This window comes from Somniosus microcephalus, chromosome 28 (genome assembly GCF_052327205.1).
Source record: "Somniosus microcephalus isolate GS21.2 chromosome 28, FLI_Smic_1.0, whole genome shotgun sequence".
NCBI classification, from domain to species: Eukaryota; Metazoa; Chordata; class Chondrichthyes; order Squaliformes; family Somniosidae; genus Somniosus; species Somniosus microcephalus.
In genome coordinates, this window is record NC_141014.1 from 24,550,838 (window position 1) to 24,572,276 (window position 21,439).

Consider the following 21,439-nt stretch of genomic DNA (forward strand, 5'->3'; position numbering starts at 1 on the left):
TGGAATCCACGTATCCTGAGGAAACCCCACCACGATATTAATTTGAGAAGAGTTGGAAAATGTAACAAACACCAGTGAAGCATTTTTACGATGGTTGTTATTAGTCTGAATTCTCCCTTATTCCTTCGTGCTCTCCTCAATGTGTGTACACCATCCTCCCACCCCCACATCATTGTCGGGATCACTGACTGACTTCCGAAGCACGGACAGTACAATAGAACTGAAAACTAGTCAGAGGATGAATTCACTTCCAGGTTTGGTTGAGCTAAAAAAATCAAAGAGAGTTGCCACTTTGTGCATCTCTCCTCCATCCAATGTTCTCTTTCTCTGATCCTTCAGAGCTTGCTGTAGTTTCAACAAATCCCAGCATGCTTGCTGAACCATGGTCCCATTTTATTCAAGCTCAAGGTAACAATATTATGATGAGTGACTATTAATTGGGTTGAGGTCAGGAACTGACCTACTGAAGGTGGAACTGTGGCCCAGTTCCAGCACACTCTGCCATTCTACACAGGTTGGCTTAGACTGTTATAGGAGGCAGGTGGGATGAAGGCCCATTACTGACAGTTGAGCCAGAAAAAGGGGGCATAACCTTAAAATTAGAGCTAGGCCATTCAGGGATGATGTCAGGAAGCACTTCTTCACACAAAGGGTAGTGGAAATCTGGAACACTCTCCCCCAAAAAGCTGTTGAGGCTGGGGGGTCAAATGAAAATTTTAAAACTGAGATTGATTAGATTTTTGTTAGGCAAGGGTATTAAGGGTTACGGAACCAAGGCAGGTAGATGGAGTAAAGGTACAGATCAGCCATGATCTAATTGAATGACGGAATAGACTCGAAGAGCTGAATGGTCTCCTCCTGTTCCTATGTGTTTATGTTCCTTCCTATGATTCAATGTTCCTTCCTATGTTCCTTTCGATGTTTCTATGTTTCTTTCCATGTTCTTCCTACATTTCAGTTTCTTCCTATGTTCCTATGTTCTTTCCTATGCTCCTTTCGATGTTCCTATGCTCCATCCGATGTTCCTATGTTCCTTCCTAAGTTCCTATGAATGCAATAAGAGCATAAGAAATAGGAGGAGGAGTAGGCCATTTGGCCCCTCGAGCCTGCTCCGCCATTTAATAAGATCATGGCTGACCTGATCTTGGCCTCAACTCCACTTTCCCGCCCGCTCCCCATAACCCTTGACTCCCCTGTAGCTCAAATATCTGTCAATCTCCGCCTTGAATATATTCAGTGACTCCGCCCCCACAGCTCTCTGGGGTAGAGAATTCCTAAGATTCACGACCCTGTGAGAGAATTAAAAGCAATGTTTCTCCTCACAGAAACTAAAGTGGTTAACGGTGAATCAATCGACACTTTTATAGAAAAGCTGGGAAAGTAACTGATTAAGATCTAGATTGACGGTTAGAATAAATGTAAACCGAGATAATTCTAAACTGCGCGGAATATGCTGGGAGTGTTGCTTCAAAGAAGGGAAGTGGTGAAGGATCAATAACGTAGGGCGTCAGGTTAGAGAGACATTCTGGAGTTTGGCTTGACCTGCCCCTGGAAGGTCCTGAACAAAACTTGCAGAATCTTTCCGAAGGAGATAATTCCCGGCTTGACTCAAACCTTCAATGGAGTAGATTGTAAATGGCCATTGGGCAGAAGACCTTTTACGAGCCAAATGCCCTTTTTCTCATTCTGTACTTTGTGTTTTTACGAGTCACTCTGGAGGCCACTCTCTGGGCTTCCAAGACACCGGTTTCGCAGTAACGTTGACAGAGGCATGGAAGGAGGTGTCTATCTCCTCAGAAGAGGACTCTGGATTTGGGAACCTAAAAGGAGCGGGGAGAGAAATGGAAATTTGAAGAATAAGAGAAGGGTAAAATGAAAAAGTCAGTAAGAGGGAAACACAAGAAAAACAAGAACAGCAGGAGGCCATTCAGCCCCTTGAGCCTATTCCACCATTCAGTTAGCTCATGGCTGATCTGTATCTTAACTCCATCTACCCGCCTTGGTTCCGTAACCCTTAATACTTAATATCCTTAATGCTTTTAATACCCTTGCCGAACAGGAAAGTATCTGAAAACACATTTTAATACAATGATGTGAAACTACTGACTGGTTATAACGGTGGATTCTGGCTGTATCTGGTAGTCCGTCGATTCATCAGCATCAAAGTTCTTGTTGAGCGACGACTTCACCAAATCCTCGGTCAGCTTTTTCCGTTCTGCTGCTGTTACTCGAAAATCCACCCAGAAATAGGACAGGAGGCTACCTTTACTGTGAGAACAGAGGTCTATTTGAGAGAGGCTTGACTTGTGAGCAACATTAAATAGTAAAAGTTTCATTTTTGATCCTGTGCATTCCTTGCCCCGGAAGTAATCAACTCAAGGTATGAACTTTAAAGAAAAGAAAGACTTGTTGTTATATAATACGAACAACAACTTGTATTTATATAGCGCCTTTGATGTAGTAAAATGCCCCAAGGTGCTTCACAGAAGCGTTATCAGACAAAATTTGACATCGAGCCACATAAGGAGACATTAGGACAGGTGACCAAAAGCTTGGTCAAAGAGGTAGGTTTTAAGGAGCATCTTGAAGGAGGAGAGAGAGAGGTAGAGAGGCGGCGAGGTTTAGGGAGGGAATTCCAGAGCTTATGGCCCAGGCAGCTGAAGGCACGGTCGCCAATGGTGGAGCAAGGAAAATCGGGGATGTGCAAGAGGCCAGAGTTGGAGGAGCGCAAAGATCTCGGGGGATTGTAGGGCTGGAGGAGGTTACAGAGATAAGGAGGGGGGTGCGGGGGGCGAGGCCATGGAGGGATTTGCAAACAAAAATGAGAATTTTAAAATCGAGGCGTTGCCAGAGCAGGAGCCACTGTAGGTCAGCGAGCACAGGGGTGATGGGTGAACGGGACTTGGTATGAGTTAGGAAACGGGTGGCAGAGTTTTGCATGAGCTCAAGTGTCAGTGGGCAGCACCCTCACCTCGGAGTCAGAAGGTTGTGGGTCCAAATCCTACTCCAGAGACTTGAAGCACAAAAAATTTAGGCTGACAGTCCAGTGCAGTGCTGAGGGATTTCTGCACTGTTGGAGGTGCCGTGTTTCAGATGAGACATTAAACCGAGGCCCCGCCTGCCCTCTCTCAAGTGGACATAAAAGATCCCATGGGGCTATTTTGAAGAAGAGCAGGGGAATTCTCCTCCTGGGGCCAATATTTATTCCTCAACCAGCATCACTAAAACGGATTATCTGGTCATGATCACATTGCTGTTTGTGGGAGCTTACTGTGCGCAAATTGGCTGCCGCGTTTCCTTCACTACAACAGTGACTGCACTTTGAAAAGTACTTCATTGGCTGTACAGCGCTTTGGGACGTCCGGTGGTGGTGAAAGGCGCTATACAAATGCAAGACTTTCTTTCTATGGAGGGTGCAAGGTGAGAAGTCGGCCAGGAGAGTATTGGAACAGCCGAGCGCAGAGATGACGAAAGCATGGATGAGGGTTTCAGCAGCAGATGAGTTGAGGCGCACCTGATCACCTCTCTCAGGGAGACCCGTTGACCAGGGCACCAGGAGAACTCTGTGCTCATCTTCAAACAGGTGCATCTTTAACATCTACCTGAACATCCAGATGGAATCTCAGTTTAATGTCTGTTCCTCAACGCTGCACTGGGGGATCAGCCTAGATTATGTTCTCAAACTCTAGAGTGGGGAACCCACAGCCTGCGAACTGAGCCAAGCTGACACATCACATTTACCACAATGCACTGGTGAGCTGAGGTGTAGAGTCATCTGTTGACTTAAAAAACTAAGATGTTTAAAAGTTGTAAAATCACAACTATTCCCAACAAAGAAATATGTCATTATTCCCCATGGGACCATAACATAACAGGCATAACGCAGAGAGAAGACTGAGCTTGAATGAATCTTCCTCCTCTTCTTCTAAAGCTTGCGTCACATCATGGGGTGAAGCTCCACAGACACCATAAGCCCTTCCGTGCCTAGTCTAAGCAGCCATTCCTCAGATAGTGATTGTCGACAGGCTATTGGAGAGAGGAGAGCGTCGAGATGAACCTGTCCTCAGACTCCTCACATAAGAACATAAGAAATAGGAGCAGGAGTAGGCCATTCGGCCCCTCGCGCCTGCTCCGCCACTCAGTAAGATCATGGCTGATCATCGATCTCAATCCACTTTCCCGCCCGATCCCCATATCCCTTGATTCCCCGAGAGTCCAAAAATCTATCTATCTCAGCCTTGAATATACTCAAAGTCTCAGCAGCCACAGCCCTCTGGGGCAGAGAATTCCAAAGATTCACAACCCTCTGCGTGAAGAAATTCCTCCTCTCCTCGGTCTTAAATGGCCTACCCCTTATTCTGAGACTATGCCCCCTAGTTCTAGACACTCCAGCCAGGGGAAACAGCATCTACCCTGTCAATCCCCTTCAGAATCTTCTTTGTTTCAATGAGATCACCTCTCATTCTTCGAAACACCAGAGAGAATAGGCCCATTCTACACAATCTCTCATCATAGGACAGCCCTCTCATCCCAGGAACCAGTCTAGTGAACCTTCGTTGCATCGCCTCCAAGGCAAGTATATCCTTCCTTAGATAAGGAGACCAAAACTGTGCACAGTACTCCAGGTGTGGTCTCACCAAGGCCCTGTACAATTGTAGCAAGACTTTCTCACTCTTATACTCCAACACCAGCCCCCCCCCCCGCCCCCCGCCTTGCAATAAAGGCCAACATGCCATGCCATACCCAATATCCACATGGGCACTTTACAACAGGAGTCAAAGGATGATGATTCGAAGCCGGGACCCTCCCTAACCCGAGTATTGTGTTGTCGTGCCCGCGAGATCACCCAACTCACTGAGGACCAGGCTTTTCCTGATCTGTAGGGTTGACAAGCACCACACCAGACGGTTTGAGCCTAGCCACACTGTGGCTTCAGTACTAAATGGGGGGAAGAGAGGAAATGTAAGAAATAAAAGCCTTTCTTACCCAAAAGTGAAGACCATCGATTTATTGTAATACGATTTGATGTCTGAAGCGGTGAAGGCTTCTTTGATCTAAAAAAGAGAAACATTTGCAGCAACTCAGCCAGTCACTTTTTTCGTTGCAGGTTTCCTTCATGTTTGTCATCCCAATCAGGACTGATGGAGCAGCCCGCAGTCACGGGGGGGGGGGGGGGGGGAAAGAAATTCGACTCACGGCTGTCCGACTTGCGCCTGATAGGTGGACGGCCAGGAGTTGAAAATCGAGGCTCAGTTAATACTGGTTCTCAATCGTGGACACGTGGGGGGAAAAAAAACAACAGCACCCAACTAAGTAGAAATACTCAAGACAGAGACCGATAGATTTTTGGCTACTAAGGGAATCTTCTCTTCTTAGACAGTCCCTCGGAACCGAGGATGACTTGCTTCCACACTAAAAATGAGTTCGCAGGTGACTGATGAGCCCAATGTGGGACCTACAGTCTCTGTCACAGGTGGGGCAGACGGTGGTTGAAGGGGCGGGTGGGTGGGGTGCTTGGGTTGACGTGCCCTCCTTGCGCTTGGCTTCCGCTTGCTCCCGGCGAAGAGACTCGAGGTGTTCGGCACCTTCCCGGATGCTTCTCCTCCACTTTGTGCGGTCTCGGGCCAGGGATTCCCAGGTGTCGGTGGGGATGTTACACTTTTTCAAGGAGGCTTTGAGGGTGTCCTTGAAGTGTTTCCTCTGAGGGAATCAAGGGAAATGGGGATAGGGCGGCAAGGTAGAGTTGAGGTCGAAGATCAGCCATGATCCTGTTGAATGGCGGAGCAAACTCAAATGCCTTGCTCCTGCTCCTATTTCTTAAGTTCTTAGAAATAGGAAAGAATTTGGAGAAAAAAAAACCCCCACACAAGTTTAAAAGGTTCAAAAATAGCCAAGGATTGCTGCTATATATCACATGACAGCACGCCCTAGCAGGCCCAGGTGCCATTTTATATGGGCGGGAATGTTGTACTGCCGCCAAATGCCCGCAAATCCCTGCAAACTTCGAAACGATGTGGGCAGGGCCTCATTTTAATATAATTAACTGACAGGTGCTTCTGGGGGGGGGGAGCGACACCAAATGGTCTGAACCCTGATGTGAGGGATCAACCCCCATTTTTCCGATGGATCCAGGCGACCCTAATCGCCAAAACCGTTCCGATAACCTACCCTCCAATTCCATTCGGCAGACTTCGCTTGACAGCGGCCTTTAAACTTCTGAAACAGGTGAAATATCAGTTGGAAAAAAAAAATCAAAATCAACGTATTTTTTGTAACCTCACCGTTTTACCGATATCCTTAGTTTCCGTTTTAAACATTTCAGACTTTTGGTCCTTATGCTGGTCGCCAAAATCTTTGTTCAAGATGTGCAGGCGACCCACGTACTGCACTCCGAATTTCGGGTTGTCGATCTTTGGCTTCTCAACTGAGAAAGAGATTTCCAAAAAAAAAGCTTTTGTTAGGCTATCATTGGACTGGGCCAGATATCTTGGTTGGTTCAAGGCTGCCCCACAATGTTGGTGAACTTTTGCCCTGGGGCAATGTCATACACAGGAGCAGTCTTCCTGCAATATAGAGCCTCAAGCACCAATGTACTGTTTTAAAATGAAAACACAGAAATATTTGAGGGGAGATTTGATGGAGGTGTTCAAAATTGTGAGGGTTTTAGGCAGAGGAAAAACGGTTTCCAGTGGCAGGAGGGGCGGTAACCAGAGGACACAGATTTAAGATAATTGGTAAAAAGCCCAGGGGGAAAAATGAGGAGAATTCTTTTTCCAAGCGAGCTGTTATGATCTGGAATGCACTGCCTGAAAGGGTGGTGGAAGCAGATTCAATGGTAACTTCCAAAAGGGAATTGGATAAATACTTGAAAAAGAGAAGTTTGCAGGGCTATGGACAAAGAGCGGGGGAGTGGGACTAATGGGATTGCTCTTTCAAAGAGCCGGCAGAGGCACAATAGGCCGAATGGCCTCCTTCTGTGCTGTATAATTGTATGACTTATCGCAACTAGGTGTCAACCATGCCTCAGTCTGTAGCACTCTCTCACCTCTGAGTCAGAAGGTTGTGGGTTAAAATCCCACTCTGGAGACTTGAGCACAAAATCTAGGCTGACACTCCCAGTGCAGTGCTGAGGGAGTGCTGCACTGTCGGAGGTGCGGTCTTTCGGATGAGACTGTTAAGCCGAGGCCCCGTCTGCTCTCTCAGGTGGATGTAAAAGATCCCACGGCCGCTATTTCGAAGAAGAGCAGGGGGGGTTCTCCCTGGTGTCCTGGCCAATATTTATCCCTCAAACAACAGATTATTTGGTCATTATCACGTTGCCGTTTGTGGGAGCTTGCTGTGCGCAAATTGGCTGCCGCGTTTCCTACATTACAACAGTGACTACACTTCAGAAATTACTTCATTGGCTGTAAAGCGCTTTGGGGTGTCCTGAGGTTGTGAAAGGCGCTATATAAATGCACATTGCTTTCTCCTGGTGTTGCCGGAAGATACTTTTTTATTTTTGATTCTGAGAAAAATCAATTTTTTTAAATGACCGTGCGGTTCTAGTGACTGTTGGGTGAATGAAGGCAACTGTCGAGACCTTGACCGCTGTCCACTGACTCCCTGCGGGAAAGGGTGCTAATGTTGCCGTAAGGACAGGATTGAGCTTGGTTGTGATACTCTTTGCGTAATCTTGATGACACTCAGGGTCTGAAATTCGTCTGAGACTACGCTGATAAATTGATGGATTGCTTACTCTGCAAATGTACTTTTTCCTTCTTTAACCCAGCATAATGTGGGCAAGGTGGGTGTGGAATATCGGGCGGAGGGACATTCCCTCGGCTCCCTGCCCCCTGACACCATTTCCGCGATTTTCCACTTCAAGCACTAACTTCCAAATGTGGGCAAGTGTATTATAATGAGATGCAAATGACTGTAATACGGGCAACGATGCCTCTCATCTCATTTGTACCTTGGCAACACTGGGCCCATAGACAGCCAGTGTATCGCTGGTGCCCAGTGTTGCTATGGGCCGTCTTGCCTAGTGCCATTGATCGCAAGGCATCTCTAATCTTCAACCGGCTTAACATAGAACATAGAAAAAGAGGAGCAGGGGTAGGCCATTTGGCCCTTCGAGCCTGCTCTGCCATTCAATATGATCATGGCTGGTCCTCTATCTAAATACCATATTCCCGCTCTCTCCCCATACCCCGTGACACCTTTTGTGTCTAGAAATCTACCTATCTCCTTCTTAAATATATTCAGTGACTTGGCCTCCACAGCCTTCTGTGGTAGAGAATTCCACAGGTTCACCACCCTCTGAGTGAAGAAATTTTTCCTCATCTCACTTAACTATTCGACCATGCAGCCCTCACACTCCCTATCACTGTGATGCAATGACAACAACTTACAACACACAGGGAGGGCCCTTTGTCTCCTTCTAAGCATCTATGCTATGGATTCTCTACACTCCTTCATTCTCACTCAAACTCCACTTGTGTCCCTCATTGCAGGAAAAGAGAGCCCACAGTAAGAGGGAAAGAGCGAGGACAGGGGAAGGGCCACCCTCAGTAGCCCAGCTCACCACCTCTGGAAATCGCCAGTGTCGAGAACGATTTGCAAGTGGGAGATGGACAGACGGGCGCATCACAGCAAGCTGGTGACAGAATAGTTTGACATCCCTCTCATTGACATTGCATGAGTGACTGATAATGATTCTGATGCTCTAACAGATTGACTTATGATCATCTGCATAATTCAATGTGCGTGGAACTTTTACCTCACATCTCTAACTCTTTCCTTTACTCCCCCACAGGACCATCGAAAGCCCCATTCCCACAGTCCAGGAGGAACTGCCTGAGCATCAAGACTCCTCAGAGGAAGCTGCAACCTCTGAGGGCGCAGCGTCAGCAGAATTCAGCGCACCCAGCACCATCGCAGACACTCACACCTCAGTGGGACCTTCGTGAGATAGAGTAGTGTTGTCACCTGGTGTATTACAGCTCACAAATAAGCATCAGCAGATGGTGGAGACAGGGACAGCCGTGGAGAATCCTCGTCGGAGGGCGCAGGACTCTCCCAGCTCGGCTGAGCTGCATGTGGACCCTGTGCCTCTGGGTCCATCCAGAAGGAGAGCGGTGCTGGAACTCCAGGAACAGATGCAGGAGTCTCTGGTAGGTTTTGTCACCAGGGTTGCTGCAAGTGTGGAGCGAATGGAGGAGTCCAATGCATGAGCAGAGCCTTTGTGGAGGCATTGGCGCATGAACGCATCACCACGGAAAGGATAGCAACCTCCGTGGAAAGGATGGCTACTGTAAAGGAGAGGATGGCTACGGCCATGGAGGAGCTAAGTCGCCAGAGTGTTGAAAATATGGTCATTGTTCAGAATAGACTGACATCTCTTGAGGAGCGATGGTCAGCTATTGAGCAGAGAATCCAGACCTTCATGGAAGTCCTCTGGAGTAGGACTTAGTGCAGAAACGGGTCCTCATGGCCCCCCTGAAGTGCAGCAAGGTGCTGTCAAGCCACTTGCTAGCTCTGAAGTGGGGCTGACCCATGAGAGGGATGTTGGTGGCAGACAGCAAGGAAGTGGAGGCTCCTCTCCAAGCGCTCACACGACCATGCCATTGCAAAGCCCTCGGTCAGAGCCCCACCAGAGTCCTCACCCAACTGAGATAGGCGTCTCAGCCCCTGCACAGCCGCAGGAGCAGCAGACTGTTGCCGAGCCCTCACAGGCTCGCAACCCCAGAAGACGCCCAGAAGACGCCCGCCAAAGGTGTCGAGACAGGAGCAGCAAGAAAGTGAGCAAGGGGCTGCCACATCTGCTGAAGCCACAGGGGAAGCTCCACGTAGGAGCACATGTAAAAGGAAGATAAAGCACAAGTAGTCACAAGGGTAGTTACTTGGATGTTCTGTTGTATTGTTTTTTGACAAGCCATCCTTGTAATGTTATGATAAACAGATTTGATGGCAAACTGTTGAAGTTGTGGCCTGTGTCATCTCGCAAATGGGACTTCCACATTGAGGGCTTAGGGCGACTTGCAATTGTCAGCATGGCGGTCAGAGTGATAGGAATCCGCAGCTTCTTGTCCATTGTTGATGCTCTGATAAGAAGGTGCGAGGCAAAAATGTTTGAATGTGCAGGCTAAGCAAATCTGGCCAACATGAGTGCGTGCATTGCATCCCGGGCAGCAATGTGGTCGCGCGCTGGTGCCTTCTGGCCTGTGCAGCTTCAGGTGGGTGAGCAGCAGTTTGGCGCTCTTGTTGTTGCTGCTGCTGTTGTTCATGGTTCTGCTGGTCTTCGTCCGAATCTGATGTCCAGGAGGAAAGGAAATAAATGGTTCCCATGCTTCTGGTATATACCTCAGTCAAAGTGGGGAGAGGGGTTTCCCAGGAGGTCACACTGGAGATGGGTGTCAGGCTCCAAACTTCCACAACAATGGGTATGCCTGCTAAAAGTTCCCCCAGACCTGAGACAACAAAGATCTGCCACCTGCAAATGATGATTGCTGAAAACTCCTTTTTAATGGTGGAGCTGCAGCTGTTAGTAAGCCATCCACTTGTGAGGCCGCCAGGATTCACTGGCGTGTTCCAGAGGAGACGTGCAGGACGAGGGAAATGTGTTAAAATCAGAAAGGCCAATCAAAATGGGATTATAGAGGCAATTAAGTGCTTGTTAAGGACCTATCCCACCTCTTGGAGGCGGGATGGAAATGGGGTCTGAAACCTCGATTCTGGGAAAATTGCTCGGAGGCGGGCTGGAGGAAGGATCGGAGCCGCCCACCATTTTTTGCGATTTTAACACCTCACGCCTCCAATCCCGCCTCCTCGGGCCTGGCAAAATTGAGCCCTTTAGGTCAGTATGTTAAAAGAAAGACTCTCATTTATATAGCACCTGTCACAACCTCAGGACCTCAGCCACTGAAGTACCTTTTGAAGCGTAGTCACTGTTGTAAGGTAGGAAACGCGGCAGCCAGTTTAAGCACAGCAAGCTCCCACAAACAGCAATGTGATAATGACCAGATAATCCGTTTTTTTAGTGATGCTGATTGAGGGATAAATATTGGCCAGAACACTGGGAATAACTCCCCTGCTCTTCTTTGAAATAGTGACATGGGATCTTTTACGTCCGCCTGAGAGAGCAGACGGGGCCTCGGTTTAACGTCTCATCCGAAAGACGGCACCTCCGACAGTGCGGCACTCCCTCAGTACTGCACTGGGAGCGTCAGCCTAGATTTGTTGTGCTTAAGTCTCTGGAGTGAGACTATGAACACACAACCTTCTGACCCAGAGGCGAGAGGGCTACCCACTGAGCCACGGCTGACACACTAGCCCTAACTAACTCAATGCCCAAATCCTTACAAAATTTATTTTTTTCCCCGTTTGTGTGCTTGCGATCAGACAGATTTCTCAAGTGGAACGAGGGACTGAGACTCGGTTGAAATTACATTCTTGGCTCATCTGTGAAACAGACTCGCCAAAACAAATTTAATGGGCTGGCTGAATTTGTTATTGCTAATGATGGAATCACTCATGCAGTGATTCAATTCCTGACAGTCAGCCAATTTAGGGTGGAATCGGGGGCAGTAGCGACTTGTTGGAATATTTAAATCAGGGTCGTTATGACATCCATGGGAGCCCCGATGCCCTTTTTTTGGGGACTGGGCTGATCGTGGGCCGTGCACACTCCCGCCAGTATCAGCTGGCATTCGGGTAGCCGATCTTCCGGGATTGGCTTGGCATCTCCAGGAATTAAAGATTAATCTCCAGGAAACCGCTGCCCGCAACGGCCAAGAGGAAAATCATCGAGGCATTAAACGGCAACATCTGTTTGTCTCATTTTCTTTGAACCCTTAAACTTATTAGTTAAAAACATATTGGAAATGGGGAAAAGAAAGGCTGTTTGACCAACAGTAAAGTTAATCCAATCGGGTAACATCTGTTCACTTTCCAATATTTTGATAGCTAATAAACAAAAGTGTTCAAATTAAATGAAGAAGAAACACACACAATCTTTTTTTAAGTGCCCTTCCCTTCTTAGGCAGTCCCTCGGAACTGAGGATGACTTGCTCCCACACTAAAAATGAGTTCTCAGGTGACTGATGAGTCCAATGTGGGACCTACAGTCTCTGTCACAGGTGGGGCAGACGGTGGTTGAAGGGGCGGGTGGGTGGGGTGCTTGGGTTGACGTGCGCTCCTTCCGCTGCTTGCGCTTGGCTTCCGCTTGCTCCCGGCGAAGAGACTCGAGGTGCTCGGCACCTTCCCGGATGCTTCTCCTCCACTTTGTGCGGCCTTGGGCCAGGGATTCCCAGGTGTCGGTGGGGATGTTGCACTTTTTCAAGGAGGCTTTGATGTATGCCTCAGAGACATGGACCATGTAGAGCAGGCACTTCAAAGCACTGGAGAGGTACCACCAATGCTGCCTCCGCAAGATCCTGCAAATCCATTGGCAGGATAGGCGCACCAACGTCAGTGTTCTCGCTCAGGCCAACATCCTCAGCATCGAAGCTTTGACCACGCTCAATCAGCTCCGATGGATGGGTCACATTGCCCGCATGCCCTATACGAGACTCCCAAAACAAGCGCTCTACTCGGAGCTCCGGCACGGCACGAGAGCCCCAGGTGGGCAGAGGAAACGCTTCAAGGACACCCTAAGTGCCCTTATGGTGTTGCTGGCAGCAATTACTTGGAGATTGACCTTTCAGCCCTGGTGCCCCCTGGACAACCCTGGAGTGTTGGCGACCACGTGTGGCTTTGCTGTCTGCTCACCTGTGGACTCACCCCGTCTCATAGGCAACAAGAACAGGTCAAAGGCTGGGTATTCTGCGGCGAGTGTCTCACCTTCTGACTCCCCAAAGACTTTCCACCATCTACAAGGCACAAGTCAGGGGTGTGATGGAATACTCTCCACTTGCCTGGATGAGTGCAGCTCCAACAACACTCAAGAAGCTCGACACCATCCAGGACAAAGCAGCCCGCTAGATTGGCACCCCATCCACCACCTTAAACATTCACTCCCTCCACCACCGGTGCACCGTGGCTGCAGTGTGTACCATCTACAAGATGCACTGCAGCAACTCGCCAAGGCTTCTTCGGCAGCACCTCCCAAACCCACGACCTCTTCCACCTAGAAGGACAAGGGCAGCAGGCACATGGGAACACCACCACCTGCAAGTTCCCCTCCAAGTCACACACCATCCTGACTTAGAAGTATATCGGCCGATCCTTCATCATCGCTGGGTCAAAATCCTGGAACTCCCTCCCTAACAGCACTGTGGGATTACCTTCACCACACGGACTGCAGTGGTTCAAGAAGGCGGCTCACCACCACCTTCTCAAGGGGCAATTAGAGATGGGGAATAAAGGCTGGCCTTGCCAGCGATGCCCAGATCCCATAAGCGATTAAAAAAAAAAAACATGTGGGACAGGCGACACGAGAGTGGCTGGAAGTAATCACAACAAGCTGCTTTGTGTTATTTTGGTGCGGAGCGGTTGCAAAGGCTTGTGTGCTCATTGGTTACCACGGCGACGTAGCTGTGAATGGGCCTTTTGCTTTACTTTAGCAGAGCGTAAGTCAAGCTCAGGGACTCACACACCTGCACGCCACAACCCCAGAGGGATACCCATTGGTTGTTTATTCCACGGTTGTCTACCCTAAAGGTCTGACAAACAAAAGCAAAGTGCACTGGTGTCAAAAACAAGTGACACACGTAAATGCCGGAGATGCTTACGGTATGTTGTGAGCTAGTGTGAAAATATTTACTGATCGTAACTGAAAATAAAACTTGCAAGGCGGTATGTCCACGCACCATGTGTCGCGGTGGGCTGATGGATCTGGCCCTCACACTGGCATAGAATCATAGAATAGTACATCACAGAGGGAGGCCATTCGGCCCATTGAATCTGCGCCGGCTCTTTCGAAGAGCAATCCAGTCAGTCCCACTCCCCTCGCTCTTTCCCCATATCCAGGCAATTTTTTCTCCTTCAAGTATTTATCCAATTCCCTTTTGAAGGCTGCTGTTGAATCCATATCCACCACCCTATCAGGCAGCGCATTCCAAATCCTAACCCCTCCGTTGCGTAAGAAAGTTTTTCCTCAAGTTGTCTCTGGTTCTTTTGCCAATCACCTTAAATCTGTGCCCTCTGGTTCTCGACCCTTCAGCCATTGGAAACAGTTTCTCTTTATTTACTTAGATCTAAACACTTCATGATTTTAAACACCTCGATCAAATATCAAATCACCTCTTAGCCTTCTCTGCTCTAAGGAGAAAAAGAAAGAAAGACTTGCATTTCTCTAGCGCCATTCCCGACCTCAGCCAATGAAGTACTTTTTGAAGTGTAGTCACTTGTAATGTAGGAAACCAATTTGCACACAGAAAGCTCCCACAAACAGCAATGTGATAATGACCGGATAATCTGTTGTAGTGATGTTGAAAGATTGGTCAGGACTCCCCTGCTCTTCTTCAAAATAGTGCCATGGGATCAAGCTTGTCTGTGATGCTCTTCGTGGTTGAATAGCCTGCCAACACTCACTGTCCAGGAACATAAGAACAGGATGGCTATCTCTGCACCACAGGGAGTCCTATCTGTACAAAAGCCTCAAAGGAACCTAGGAGCAGGAGTAGGCCATTCAGCCCCTCGACCCTGCTCCGCCATTCAGTGAGATCATGGTTGATCTGTGATCTAACTCCATATACCCGCCTTTGGCCCATATCCCTTAATACCTTTGGTTAACAGAAAGCTATCAATCTCTGATTTAAAATTAACAATTGACCCAGCATTAGTTGCCGTTTGCAGAAGAGAGTTCCAAACTTCTATCACCCTTTGTGTGTAGAAGTGTTTCCTAATTTCACTCCTGAAAGGCCTGGCTCTAATGTTTAGACTCTGCCCCCTAGTCCTAGAATCCCCAACCAGCGGAAATAGTTTCTCTCTATCTACCCTATCTGTACTCCCTGTTGCTCAGATTGATCTCCACTTAAGTGAGACACTCAATATTTTGGATGAGGGAACCAAATGTAATATTTCCAAGTTTGCTGAACACTAGGTGGGATTGTGAGTTGTGAGGAGGATGCAAAGAGGCTTCAAGGCAATTTAGACAAGTTGAATGAGTGGGCAAATACATGGTAGATGCAGTATACCGTGGATAAATGTGAAGTTATCCACTTCAGTAGGAAAAACAGAAAGGCAAAGTATTATTTAAATGGTGATAGATTGGGAAATGTTGATGTACAAAGGGACCTGGGTGTCCTTGTACACCAGTCACTGAAAGCAAACATGCAGGTGCAGCAAGCAGTTAGGAAGGCAAATGTTGGCCTTCATTGCATGAGGATTTGAGTACAGGAGCAACAGTTTTACAGGGCCTTGGTGAGACCACACCTGGAGTACTGTGTGCAGTTTTGGTCTCCTTACCTAAGAAAGGATACACTTGCCATAGAGGGAGTGCAGCGAAGGTTCACCAGACTGGTTCCTGGGACGGCCGGACTGTCGTATAAGGAGAGATTGGGTCGACTAGGCCTGTATTCACTAGAGTTTAGAAGAATGAGAGAGGATCTCATTGAAACGTATAAAATTCTGACAGGGCTAGTGTTAGATCCGTGTATCTTGATGTGTTTCCTTCAATAATGAGACAAGAGACTGCAGGGAACAATCAACAGGTGTTTACTGGATGAGGGTTACTCTAAACTAACTGTACAGATCCCTATTCAGGGTTTATATACAGGTGTGGTCACTGCCGGTACTACAGTATACAGGAGCTGTAAAAAGTAGTTCTCCCCTGAAAGGTACATACACTACAATTCCTCCCCTTTTAGATTAACAGTACCATAACATTCATTTAACAATTAAATATCAGCTAATTACAATTAACACTTTTAACATGCAACATTAACTGAAAATAGCCTATTTATAAATTCAGTCTTTGGGGAGGCTTCCTGATCCTTTCTGGATAGCGCCTTTCCTGAGTGTCTTGCTCTTGGTGCGGGGGCGATTCTGGCCCCCTGTCGTCGGTTGGTTCATCAGCTTCCGATGCTACTGTTTCTGGGGTAGATGCTACCGGTATGTCGGGTTCATCACCAGGTACGTATGGGCGAGACATGGGGTTGACTCGTTCCTGTGACTCTAGGATCTGGTCAACATGGCGTCTCACAATGTTCTCCCCAACATCCACTGTGTACATTAGTGGCCCCTGCCGTGTGCATATCGTTCCTGGTTGCCATTTCTCTGTTCGGTAGTCGCGGGCCAAGACTGGTTGCCCTACATTGAAGCTCCTTGTCGGCTTCTCATTGATGTGCTGGAATTGCTTATTCTCAACATCTCTTCGTACATTTGGTCTGAGCAAATCCATATGAGATCTCAACCTTCGGTTAAAGAACATCATGGCCGGGGTCTGGTTGGTGACTGCATGTGTCGCATTTCTGTAGGCCAACAGGAAATTGTCCACCTTATGCTGCAGTGGAATGTCGTCATCGCACATGGCCCTTACTGCTTTCTTAAAGGTTTGTACGAACCTCTCAGCCAATCCATTTGTGGCTGGATGATACGGGGCGGATGTGTAATGCTTTACCCCATTCCTTTTCATAAATCTTCGAAACTCCTCGGACACAAACTGTGGACCGTTATCAGAGCAAATCTGCTCTGACAAGCCGTTCCTGGCAAATATGGTCCATAGGACTGCAATAGTTTTCTTCGTGGTGGTGGAGGACATTTTGATCACCTCAGGCCATTTCGAGTGCGCATCCACGGCTATTAAAAACATTGAGTCCATGAATGGACCAGCAAAATCAATATGCACCCGTTGCCATGGAGATGAGGGCCACTCCCATGGGTGTAGAGGGGCATGTGGTGGTGCATTTTGGACCTTCTGGCATCCTGAGCAGCTCTTTGTCAGGTCCTCGATTTGCTGATCGATCCCCGGCCACCACACATAAGCCCTAGCAAGGCTTTTCATTTTCACCCCTCCCAGATGGCCTTCATGAAGCTCATTGAGCACTCTCTCCCTTAACTTGGGTGGAATTACCACTCGGGATCCACACATCAAGGTCCCCTGGCATACTGACAGCTGTTCTCTTCTGGATGAGAATGCTGGCAACAGTGAGTCGCCATGTGTTGGCCATCCCTTCACTGTCAAGTCATATACCCGAGACAGTGTCGGGTCATTTCGGGTCTCCTACTCTATATCAGCGTTAGTTACAGGCAAGCGTTCAATTATAGTTGAATGAAATATTTCGACAGGGTCCACTGCTGGTGCTTCCTCCGCAGTAAGCAGTGGCAGGCGTGATAGCCCATCAGCGTTTCCATGCTGTTTCGTGCCCTTATACTCGATTTCATATTGGTTCGCCCCTAGAAAAAGGGACCATCTTTGTAGCCGTTGCGCAGTCATCACCGGAACGCCCTTCTTTGGATTAAAGATGGAGACAAGTGGTTGGTGGTCAGTCAGCAAGGTGAACTTCTGCCTGTGCAGATAGTGGTTGAACTTTTTCACTCCCCGCACTAGGCTGAGGGCCTCCCTGTCAATCTGGGCGTAGTTACGCTCGGCTGAGGTTAGTGATCGTGACGCAAAGGCTATTGGCCTCTCTGAGCCGTCCGGGAATTTGTGTGACAGCACCGCTCCAATGCCATAGGGTGATGCATCACACGGCAACCGAATTGGTAGTGCTGGGTTGAAATGAGCCAACACCTCTTTTGACGTGATCAATTCTTTGCTCTTCTGGAAAGCTCGTTTACATTCGTCATTCCACTTCCATGGTACCCCCGTTTGCAGTAGGGTGTTCAGTGGGTGTAGTACGGTAGACAAATTTGGCAAGAACTTATGGTAGTAGTTCACCAGCCCGAGGAACGACCTCAGTTGTGACACATTTTCCGGTGCTGGAGCCTTGACTACTGCCTCAATCTTTTCAGGGGACTTATGTAACCCTTCTTCATCAATAACGTGGCCACAATACGAGATCTGCTTCTGGAAAAACTCGCATTTGTGGCGATTAGCTCGGAGCCCATATTCCTTCAATCTAGTGAGCACCTGCTCCAGGTTGGCGAGGTGATCACTGTCATTTTCGCCCGTGACCAGGATGTCATCCAAATAACACTGGGTCCCTGGAATCCCTTGCAGGACTTGATCCATTGCCCTTTGCCAAATAGCCGGAGCTGATGCTACCCCGAACACCAGCCGGTTGTATTGGTAGAGACCTTTATGAGTGTTGATCGTGAGGTACTGTTTCGAGGCTTCTTCTACCTCCATTTGCAGGTACGCCTGGGCCAGATCAATCTTAGTGAAGCGTTTCCCTCCAGATAGGCGAAAATATCTTCAATCCACGGAAGCGGATATTGTACCGTGTGAAGGACTGGGTTCACTGTCACCTTAAAGTCCCCACAGATGCGAACCTTCTTTGGTTCCCCAGGCGTATTACTCAACGACCTCTTCATTACAGGAACGATGGGTGTAGCCCACTCGCTCCAGTCCACTTTGGACACTACTCCTGAACGTTCCAAACCTTCCAGCTCTGCTTCGACGGCTGGGCGGATCGCATAAGGCACTGGTCTGGCCTTAAAAAACTTTGGGCTTGCGTTTTCCTCTATTTTGATCATCGCTGTTATGCCTTTTAGTGTTCTGAGTTCCTCCTGGAACACTCCTTGTGCGTCAGTTAGCATTTTTGACAGTCGTCCAGGTGTGACGTCGTCATCCTTTTTGGCATCTACAGTCAGTGCTTGTATGGAATGCCAATCTAGCTGTATCTTCCGGATCCATTCACGTCCTAGTAGTGGTGGTCCTCCCTCTGGCAATACATATAGGTCCATTTTTGGTGTTTCCTTGCCGTTATATATAACGTTCACCCTTATTTTTCCTTTGGGGTAGACCTTTTGCGCCGTGTACGTCTTCAAGACGACCTCTGTATCTCTCAAGGGTATATGTGAGAATAGCCGCTTGTAGTCCCTTCGGTTTATGACTGTTAGGGCTGATCCTGTGTCCAATTCCATTTTCACTTGGTCTCCGGCTATCTTGAGCGTGAACCAGATAGTTTGGTGATCCTCCATTTTGATCACATTATGTAGTTTCAGACAACCCAGCTCCTTGCTTCCGGAGTCTGTATCACTTTTCTGTTCGTCTGAACTACTCTCCGTCACTTTATGTACCTTCTTGTACTTCTCTTGTGGAGATTTCTTGCTGCTGGTTTTCTTTTCCGACCTGCAGACTCTTGCTATGTGTCCTACTTTTCCACACTGTCTGCACACTTGGTCCTTGAACCAGCAATCCTTATGGTCGTGTGTTGCTCTGCCGCAGCGATAGCACTTCACTGTTCGGATGACATTTCATTTGTGCCATATTCTTGCGGTCTCCGTTGTATCTCTGCCGCGCCCCATGCTGCTGCTTCGTGTGATACTGCCATGCTGAAAGCCTTGTCCAGCGTAAGATCCTTTTCTGATAGAAGCCGTTTCTGGGTTCCTTCACTTTGAAGCCCACACACGAACTTGTCCCTTAAAGTATCTGCTAGTCCCGTACAAACTGGCAGTGTTTCGATAGCTTGCGCAGTTCCGTTAAATACTCAGCATTACTTTCATCTTTATGCTGGTTCCTTTTGTGAAACTTAAATCTTTCTGCTGTCAGCAGCAGTGTGGGGTTTAAGTGGTCCTGTAGGATTGACACTATGTTTTCAAAATTCTTTTCCACTGGTTTCTCTGGGGTTACTAGGTTTCGCAGTAAGCCATACGTTTTTGCACCCATTGAATTCAACAATACCAGTGCTTTCTTGTCATCTGGCACTTCATTCGCCTTGCAGTATACTTCAATGCGTTCGACATATGTCGTCCAATCTTCGACTTCATTGTCGAACGCTGTGATACTGCCACTCTTCGGCACTTTTGGGTGTGGTTAGACTGGCTCAAAATGGCGTCTCCCACGCTCTCCCTTCTTCTCCGCTGCGGCTCAAAATGGCGTCTCCCGCGCTCTCCCTTCTCCGCTGCGGCTCAAAATGGCGTCTCCCGCGCTCCCTTCTTCTCCGCTGCGGCTCAAAATGGCGTCTCCCGCGCTCTCCCTTCTTCTTCGCTGCGGCTCGGCCCTTGCACACTGGCTGCGCTCTGCGCGTTTTCCTGTGCGCCTCTCTCTCTCGTTGCCGCTGCTCGGCCCTTGAACACCGGCTGCGCTCTGTGCGCTCTACCCTCTCTCTTCTCCCGTCGACGCCGCTCGGTCCTGAACACCGGCTGCGCCCTGTGCGCTCTACCCTCTCTCTTCTCCCGTCGACGCTGCTCGGCCTTTTCTGTGCCGTCGGTCGGCTCTAGCCGCCGCTGTCCGGGAAGGGTCTGCACCGTACCTGTTGGCAGCCCATTTCGCTGGACCACCGTGACTGGAGAACCAAGCCCAGCTCTCAACAGCCTCCCCTGCGATGCTCAAATCTCCGCTGGATGGTCGACGCCCGTGCTTCTGGACTCGGCCTTCTTCTTTCACTGTTCTCCAGGAGCGAATCCCTGGGAGGTGATGCAGAGTTGCAGGTAGGTTTGAATCTTCTCGTCGCCAATGTTAGATCCGTGTATCTTGATGTGTTTCCTTCAATAATGAGACAAGAGACTGCAGGGAACAATCAACAGGTGTTTACTGGATGAGGGTTACTCTAAAACTACTGTACAGATCCCTACTCAGGGTTTATATACAGGAGCTGTAAAAAGTAGTTCTCCCCTTAAAGGTACATACACTTCGGTGCAGGCTCGATGGGCCGAAATGGCCTCTATCTGCACTGTGGGGTTTCTGTGATTCTGTGACTACAGCTAGACAGACTGGATGCAGGGAGGATGTTTCCCCTGGCTGGGGGTTCTAGAACGAGGGGTCACAATCTCAGGATATGGGGTCGGACATTTAGGACTAAGATGAGGAGACATTTCTTCACTCAGAGGGTGGTGAACCTGTGGAATTCTCTACCACAGAATGCTGTGGAGGCCAAGTCACTGAATATATTTAAGAAGGAGATAGATAGATTTCTAGACACAAAAGGCATCAAGGGATATGGGACGAGAGCGGGAATATGGCATTGAGATAGAGGATCAGCCATGATCATATTGAATGGCGGAGCAGGCTCAAAGTGCCGAATGGCCTACTCCTGCTCCTATTTTTCTATGTTGCTGTTGCTTTATATATTCTAATTACTTTTACCACCTTTACCATGCTTTGATTGTTAATGTAAAGCGTGGTAAATTCATTAGCTCATATCGCTACCCAGTGGCCCACCAGTGCCGTTCTCTCATGGTCCAAGTGGCAGGAATGATCAGTCTAGCGTTCGTTCAGTAAATTCACGATCACCATTGACTTGAACTGGGGGAGCACGGAGCTATTAGCTGTTTCCTGTTTCAGCGAAACGGTGCAAAACTCCCAGGAAATTATGGCGCAGTGCAGATAATAATTGTGCCACAATTTCTTGGGACTTTGGCGCCATAAAAATGGCCTCATGACGTAGACACGTCTTTGCAATGGCGTAAG

The 21,439-nt window shown here is 48.4% G+C and overlaps 1 protein-coding gene across 1 annotated transcript in view; it reads right to left on the reverse strand.

Annotated features, from left to right (window-relative positions):
- Positions 1 to 21,439, reverse strand: part of tmprss6 (transmembrane serine protease 6) — a 97,133-nt gene that overhangs the window by 64,119 nt on the left and 11,575 nt on the right. The window contains exons 3-5 of the mRNA XM_085969620.1: positions 6,282 to 6,424; positions 4,987 to 5,054; positions 2,108 to 2,268 (exon numbers count right to left, since the gene is read on the reverse strand). Of these exons, the coding sequence (XP_085825746.1) occupies positions 2,108 to 2,268; positions 4,987 to 5,054; positions 6,282 to 6,424 (372 nt within the window). The remainder of the gene's footprint in view (positions 1 to 2,107; positions 2,269 to 4,986; positions 5,055 to 6,281; positions 6,425 to 21,439) is intronic.